Source organism: Sycon ciliatum, chromosome 1 (genome assembly GCF_964019385.1).
Source record: "Sycon ciliatum chromosome 1, ocSycCili1.1, whole genome shotgun sequence".
In the NCBI taxonomy this organism is placed as follows: domain Eukaryota; kingdom Metazoa; phylum Porifera; class Calcarea; order Leucosolenida; family Sycettidae; genus Sycon; species Sycon ciliatum.
In genome coordinates this window covers 90,794,165-90,802,460 of record NC_088643.1, presented here as the reverse complement: position 1 = coordinate 90,802,460, position 8,296 = coordinate 90,794,165, and the positions used below count along the sequence as shown (strand labels likewise).

Genomic DNA, 8,296 nt, shown 5'->3' with positions numbered 1-8,296 from the left:
GATCAGCGGTTGTCATTACCGTCACTGTACGGTGCCAGGGGACATACACAACAGACTATCGAACAGGGCCGTAGCAAGCGGTCCGGCAGGTCCGGCAACGCCCGGACCAATGTCTGGGCAAAACAAAAACAAAAAATCAGGTCAAGAGCTAGAGGCGTCTAGCCTGCGCAGGATAGGACTTGATGTTTTGAATCATCAGTGACGACTCGAGTGCATTCGATCAGTTCGAGAAGAAGGTGGTCGAAGAAGAAGAGTGCTGGTGGTTTTTCAATTCAGTCGTGGTTGTCAGTGGTGGATAATTGCAAGTTTAATCCTTACAGAACATGATGCAACTATTCGAGGTCGAAAGGCTTTGACTTTCAAGTAGAACGTCCTTTTTCCTTGAGAAAATAGTTGGATTTAAAGGGGGATGAGAATAGCTTTCAAGCGGACTCGTAAGCACTGCACGGCACAATTCGCTTCATTACGAGGTCAAATGGGACGCAGCGCTTTTAGCTTGTTTGTAAGCAAAGTACTGAAATGAAAACCCCTACAGACACCATCCTCAAAGCAGGTGGTCTCTTCGCTGCAAATTTTACTATTTTCTCAATTTAATATTTGGTCAGGAGCCATCAAGTGTATCAGTTACTGTAGGCAATGTGATCATCCTTGCAGATTTCTGATATCATTCGGAAGGGAGAGCTCGCTTTCTCGCCAAAACATGTACCTACGGGTACTCATAGAATTTACTGGGAAGTTTTTTGTAATGTTTCCGATGGTTGGCGTGTTTAGCTATCACCCTTCACTTCACATTCATTTGCCGTTGGCAGTCGTTTGATGAGCTAGGAAATGCTGAATAAATGCAAAAAAGAAGGAATGACTAAGTACATGTATGTCGGGGTTCTTTGAAAATGCAGCTAGCATCGCGATTGCCATGGCTCAATATAGAACATGCGTGCTCTGCAAAGTGTGCAGCATAACGATGGTGAAACTGGTGGTGGTGGTGCACCGGTGTGTGTGTGGGGGGGGGGGGTGCTAATAATAACCCCCCCCCCCCCCCCCGTAACTCCATTATTGAGGTTCTTGTCAGGTCTGCCTCGTCGATTTGCAAATCAGCTGCGCCTCAGTGCGGCGGCTAGTGGGGATCCCACGATGACACAGCTGACGAAGCAAGCACGTGCTCTCCTTGCAGTGGCGGATGAGCCTGGTGTCAGCGCGTCTGCCGTAGGACCTGAGCCAGGAGACAGCAGAGTATGCTACCTGTGCGGAGAAACTGGCCACCTGAGGAGGGACTGCCCCAAGAAGAAGAAGGTGCAGTGTTTCAGATGTAAGCGATTTGGTCACATCAAGAGGCACTGTCCTGAGGCCAAATCCGAAGGACAAGTGAGTGGCAGGACTCCTGGTGCAGGTGCCAATGCATTTGCAGTATCACCAGATGTCGCTGCTGCAGAGTGCGAAGATGATGCATGTCTTGCCCTCGTTGCCAGGCGTCGTGGTGGCCTGCCGAAAGTCTTCGTGTCGGTCAATGGAGAGCAGACCAGGCTGAAGGCAGCCATTGACTCTTGCTCGAGTCGCTCCCTAGTGTCTTCTGCTGCGGTGCGTACACTGTCTGTGCCTGTCTGCAAGCCGTCGGGTGAGGACATGATCACGGCTATTAACGGCAACTCACTCGATATCACTGGCACTGTGGAGCTGACTGTCTCCCGTGATGACAACAATGTGTACCTGCCGAAAATCAAGGCCAAGTTTCTGGTAGTTGATTCTCTGGACGTGGTTCGCTCTGACATGCTGATTGGTCTTGACGTGATCTCATCGGCCGGTGGTGTTGCTCTGGAGTATTCAGAGAGTGACGGCCAGCTAACTGGTGCTGTGTTCGGAACGAGGCCAGTCGTGGCTGCAGTCGAGAGTAAGATCAGCAATGAAGAGCACTTGCCACGCCACGTTCAGGTCCGACAGGATGGAGACAAGGTCACGTTGGAGATGAGTGACTGTGAAGTGATGTTCGACCCCGAGAAAGGCTTCTGGGAAGTCACTTGGAAATGGTGCGACGGAGCTGCTCCAAGTTCACCTATCGGTACAGGCATCGGCGAGTATTCCCGCCAAGGATTATCGGATGATCAGGAGGTGAAGTTCGTCACCGAGGTCCAAAACTGGATTGATCAAGGATGGCTAGTTCCTTATGACGAAGGCTCGCACGGCGAGATTGGCGGTGTTTTGCCTCTGCTGGCAGTGTGTCAAGAGCACAAAGTGTCCACTCCGGTCCGCCCCTGTCTGGATTATCGCGCGCTGAACAGTCTCATTGTGTCTCATCCGGGCCTGGATGCACCAGCATGTGAAGAGAAGCTTCGGAAATGGCGCCAGTGCGGCGATGCTATGGATATCCTGGATATTCGGAAGGCCTTCCTGAACGTGCGTGTACAGCCTGCCTTGCAGCGGTTTCAGGTGGTGGCTTGGAAAGGTCAGAAGTTTGTCATGCAGCGCATGGGGTTCGGCCTTTCAATCGCACCAAAAGTCATGGATGCTATTGTCCGGTGGGTTACGAAGGACTTTCCGGCAACTGACAACTATGTGGATGACATCCTGACACCACGCCATCAGACCAAGGAGCTGGCTGCCTCTTTGCAACGGTATGGTCTACCAACGAAGCCGCCTGTGAAGCTTGAGGAGGCGTGCGTGCTTGGCCTGAAGATTGATGCTGAGGGAGACCAGCTGCGATGGGATCGTCGTGACCCGACATCCATTGATATTCCTGCTGTGCTGACGAAGCGTAGCATCTTTCGCTGGTGTGGCGCCCTGACGGCGCATTATCCTGTGTGTCGCTGGCTGCGGCCGATGTCAAGCTGGCTCCGTCGTTTGGCCTGTCTGACTGATGCATGGGATGAGCCGGTTCCAGAAGAGTTGCAGGTGTTGTGTCGTGACGTCATGGCTCGGGTGCTGAAGGAAGACCCAGTTCATGGTGCTTGGAGCGTTCCAAGCGGCGAGGAACACTCCTGGAAGATCTGGTGTGATGCCTCGAGTATCGCCTATGGCGTGGCCCTGGAAGTCGACGGCCGAGTGGTAGAGGACCAATGCTGGCTGAGACTGAAGAACGACACTCGCCACATCAACCTATCAGAGCTCGAGGCGGTCATCAAGGGCCTGAGTTTGGCGGTTGAGTGGAATGTGCGCAAGGTGAAGGTCTTGACCGACTCCAAGACCGTTCATGGCTGGCTGAGCTCGCTTTTCGGCCACTTGAAGCGAATCAAAGTCAGTGGGCTGAACAAGGTGGTGGTTCACCGGCGACTCCAAATCATCGATGACTTGATCAAAGCGGCTGACCTCAGCGTTGATCTGGAGTGGGTTCCATCTGCCAGCAACAAGGCAGACGAGCTGACTAGAGTTCCTGAGAAGCTCGTCCAGTACTGGAAAGGTCAGTCAGGCGTCGGCGAGTTTGACGTCGGCGTGTCTGGTGCCTGCATCGATCCATCTGCTCTTGGCCCTGTGTCGCTCCAAGAGATAGCCAGCGAACAGGAAAGTGATGCGGCCATCACAGCGGTGATTGCAGCGAAGACAGCTGAACAGGAAGTTGTCGCTGCTGGCTACAAGAAGATCCAGAATCAACTCTGTGTTGCCGACGGTGTCCTGATGAGGAGCTTCAAGGTGCCGACTGGTGAAGAAGAAGTCGTTCCAGTAGTCCCAGAGTCTCTGGAGGAGAGAGTGTTGCGCGCAGCCCATCTTCAGACTGGACACGCCGGTTGGGAGGGAACCTGGCGGTTTCTGCAATGCCGGTGCTTCTTTCCCTCAATGGCAGCAAAGTGCCAGGACTTTGTTGGCAAGTGTCAGGCCTGTGCTGTTGCCAGTCCGCAGCGTGGCGAGAGTGTTCCAGCTACGAGGTCTGCCATGCCATCTGGTCCGTGGAACACCGTGTTCATCGACACCATGGAGCTCGGCGGCAGTCGTGATGGCAGGTTCCACTGCGTCCTGGTGTGTGTGGACGCATTTACCAAATGGACTGAAGTCGTTCCGTTGCCCCGGCACGATGCACGAAGTGTTGCTGATGCCTTTCTGTCCATCTGTGCCCGGTGGGGCCCACCAGAGATTGTGCGCTGCGACAACGGCACCGAGTTTGTCAACGCTATCATGTCGGCTTTGTTTGCGGCGTTTGGAGTTCGAGTGCAGCATGGTGCAGTTCGTCACCCGCAGAGTCAAGGCACGGTAGAGAGGTTCAATCGTACGCTCCTCACTTTGATTCGGAAGGTGTTGGAGGAAGAGGATGATTGGAAAGCGGCTCTTGATCTGCTGCTATTCAAGTACCGTGTACGCCCGCATAGTGTCACTCGAATCAGCCCGGCCGAGGCGATGTATGGCTGGAAGCCGAAGCGCCTGGTGGTGGAGAAGTCCGGCAGCGAGCTATCTGAGAGCGCTTGGGTGGACAAGCTGAAGATGCAGACGGCCCGGGTGTGGGATTATTTAGACGGCCAGTTATCGCAAGCTGACTCCATCGATGAATCGAGATCTCGTGTCGCTTGTCCCTATCAGCCCGGAGATCCAGTACTGTTGCGACGCCAGGACCGACGGCAGAAGCGCCAGCCTCCCTACGAGCGTGGTTGGGTGGTCGAGGCAGTGGTGGCATCCTCAACGGTCGTCGTTGCGCACGGTCGCGGTGGCACGAAGATCGTGAATGTTGATCTGTTGAAGATGGATCCAGGCGAGGCTGAGTCAGAGTCAACGGAAGTCGACCAGGTGGAGGCCAGTTCTAGCAGCAATGGCGAACTGCCCATTGCCTTTGACCTGCCGATTGCTGAAGATGATCAGCCAGTTGGACGAAGCCTCCGGAATCGAGATACATTGAGAGCCCCAAGGAGGTATGCTCCGTGAGTGTGGAGCTGATGGTGTGCAGTAGTTCATTTGTTCTGTGGTTCTATTATTCTAGGTTGTATCCTAAATGCTATAGGTTTTTCCTTTCACAGCGTTTCGAGTGTATTCCGGTCCTTGCTCGTAAAGAGACTTGTCACCTGGTGGAGGTGTGATGATGAATACAGTCTTAGTCTTACTCTTAGATCCATGCTGCTGAAGGTGACAATTACTCCTCTGGTTAGAACAATAACTTGGCGACATGTCACGTGCATACAGTGTTAGGTCTAGCCATGAATGATACCCAATAGCATAAATCGTCATTGTGTACTGTTGCCGACTGGCCCTTTGCATTTCCCGCTGTCATGCTTGCGGTCCGTTGTTTCATACATAGCTAGCTAGCTGGCTTTCCAAGCTGCGTCGCGTTATCATGGTTATGTTCTGCTGTACGTGCAGTCTGCGCTGCGTACCGTGCGGGTACGATTTAGTTCCGGTTTAGGTCAAGCAGTACTACTACTACTACGAGTAGTTCCGAGATCATGGCTTTTTTTGAGTTCTCTTTTTTCCTTGTAGACAAATGTAAGCTAAATAAAACGTCTTGGTTGTGTGGCCGCTTGGGTTGGGTCACAGGGGCTTTGCCATCATTCCACTACAGGGGGGGGGGGGGGGTGCTAATAATAACCCCCCCCCCCCCCGTAACTCCATTATTGAGGTTGGGTATTGCCGGACCAACCGGGATGAGGCTGCTACGGACCTGTAGAATAGGTGGCAATGGAGCAGCTACACGTAGACAAACCACACACAACACACAAACCTGTCTTCGGAGATAGCGATCATCCGGACCATCAAAGTCAGAAGTGTGTATGTGTGCGCGCCCTTCCAGTTCCTCTGCTAAGATATTCTTGATCGTGTCTCTCGACACATCAGCAGAGTCACCAAACAGCAACCTGTTGATCAGGCCTTGAACGGAATTGCGAATCTGCCGCAGTACTGAAAGCCGTTCGGCTTTTGGACACGTACACGTACAGGAACACGTACAAGAACCAACATAATAACACAATAACACACACACATACACACATACACATACACACACACACACACGCGCACGCACGCACACACACACATACAAGAACACACCAATCGCTACTAAATCTGGAAGCAGTGTGCCATGATATACACGTACATGTGAGTGTACAATGTGCACGGTAGAGTGTGAGGGTGCGACAAGCAGTCAATGTGCACGGTAGAGTGTGAGGGTGCGACAAGCAGTCAATGTGCACGGTAGAGTGTGAGGGTTCGACAAGCAGTCAATGTGTACCTGATGCCCCCCCCCCCCAAAGGTACCAGCCCAATGGAGACTGCCCTGCAGGACACATTTGCCTGGGCCGACCGAGTAGGCGGAACCTTCAACCCATCGAAAACCGTTGTTATCTCATTCGCTGAGGAAGGAGCTGCAGAGACCATCCGCGGTATCCAGCCGTCAACCAGTCACCGTCACCTGGGAGTGTTGTTGAGTGAAACACTTAGCTTCCAGGAGCATATTGAACAGACAATAAGCAAGTTTAGACAGCGCTGCGTTCTTCTGTGCCATATGGCTGACCGTTTAACAGGAGACATCGTCAGGAAGCTGTACCTTACGTATGTCCGCCCCACAGCAGAATACGCCGCCCCAGTATGGGAGTCCTCCCTCTCTGCTGCACAGCGGCTCACCCTTGAACGGCTGCAAGCCAGAGTAGCTCGCACAGTCATGCGGCTTGAGAGATGCCCTTGCCCATCAGACGAGCCCAAGTCATCATTGTTTAAACAGCTGGGGTGGCCAAGTCTATCCTGGCGCAGGAAGATCGCCTGCCTTATGGAATTCTTCCATTTGGTCACCACCCAACCAGAACTTTTTGAAGCAGCGGGATACTGCCCCACGCGTAGTCGCCGCCGCCAACTCGCATTCACTCTGCCACGGGTTGGGAAACACGCCGGGAGGTCATTTCTCTTCCGCACCGCTACTGTCTGGAATGCCTTGCCCGCAGACCTGAGAGCCACAGCCTCGCAGTCCCTGTTTCACAGTCACATTTGCACGCACTTCTCTGACACCAAACACAATGCCACTCCGCACTGACATGCCTCTGTCCTCCTTCTTTGTGCGTTGCGCTTATTCTTATTAATTTTTGTGTTTCTGTTTCGGTACATTTCGTATTTCAAGGCATACCCCGAGGCTATAGGTATCATTGATTAAAGGACCATTCTGGAACATTCAGCATAATTGTATTTCTCTTGCTAGGCTGTTCATTACGAATTATTAGCCATCCACTGTCTGCTATCTCAACCCTACAGCCTCCCATTATAATGGAAGTCCCTTCAATTTAGACTACGTCTTTGGGAAATCCTCAAATATATATAATAAAAATAATAATAATAATGCATACTGGCATGAAGAAGCCGAGCCCAAAATTAATGAGAACACGTGTCCAACAATACCTAGTTTTGTAAACACCGCCGCTTAGTCTTACAGATAGTCTTACAGATAGTCTGTAGTGTATTCTATGTACAAGTATGTACGTATTCTGATGAAATAGGAGAAGGACAAAATGTTACGAGTTATGACTAACTGTCCACCAACGTAACCAGATCTTATAGAGTCAGCGAGTTCTCCTATGTCACCATAATTTAATTGGCTCACCATCCGACTTGAACTATGTACATGTAGGTATTCTTTAGTAATTTTTTCACTTCGCAAAGTCCGAACGGAATCATAGCCTAAAAATAATATTATGGGGGGGGGGGGGAGATGACATTGCGTACATGTCGTGCTAGAATGTGTCAGTCAGGAGGGATAAAAGAACATTAATTTTGTAGTGGCACTGCAGTGTTGGGGGGGGGGGGGGGGAGGGCAGGGGGTAGAGGGACACCGCAGTGATTCAGGCAGTTTCAAGTGCCAATGTGAGTAAAGTAGGGCCAGGCCCTGCTACACAAGCTCAGCACTACCAACAATATCGATGGCTGGGCAATGGAATGCATCGTAATGTTTTTCACGGGGGGGGGGGGGGGGGGGGCATATTTCACTGTCCAAGACTCTATGTGATCTTATGTGAACTCTGGTACATGGTGTACAGTATGGGGTCCTGACTCCTGGAGGTTACAAAAGTCTGACCTCTTGACTTCTGCCCACTTCAATCTCCCAGTGCTGCATGTCATGTTTCTCTCTAGCTCTCACGACAGAACCCGCTGACAGTTGTAGTGGTGGTGCTTTGGAAAGGGAACACCTTCGCACACATTCAGCATTCAACAGTAACTGTACTTGTATTATTATTATTCCCGTAGCTATGCAGAAGACGTTACTTCAGTAACGTCTGGCGCTAGCCAGGGTCCACACAGCTTTAATTTGGTGTTTGTTTGTGTGTTTGTTTGTTTGTGTCACGCCTGGCGCTATCCCGTATCTGTCCCGTACTGTACCGTACCAGCAAAGACAGCTGGCCACAATATTTTT

General features: G+C 51.7%; 1 protein-coding gene across 1 annotated transcript; it reads left to right on the top strand.

Moving 5' to 3' along the window:
• The first annotated feature begins 1,131 nt into the window (after nt 1-1,131).
• On the top strand, nt 1,132-4,836 carry LOC135808670 (uncharacterized). Its single transcript, XM_065321892.1, has one exon. It carries the CDS (start codon nt 1,132-1,134, stop codon nt 4,834-4,836), a length of 3,705 nt encoding a protein of 1,234 aa, XP_065177964.1.
• The last annotated feature ends 3,460 nt before the right edge of the window (nt 4,837-8,296 follow it).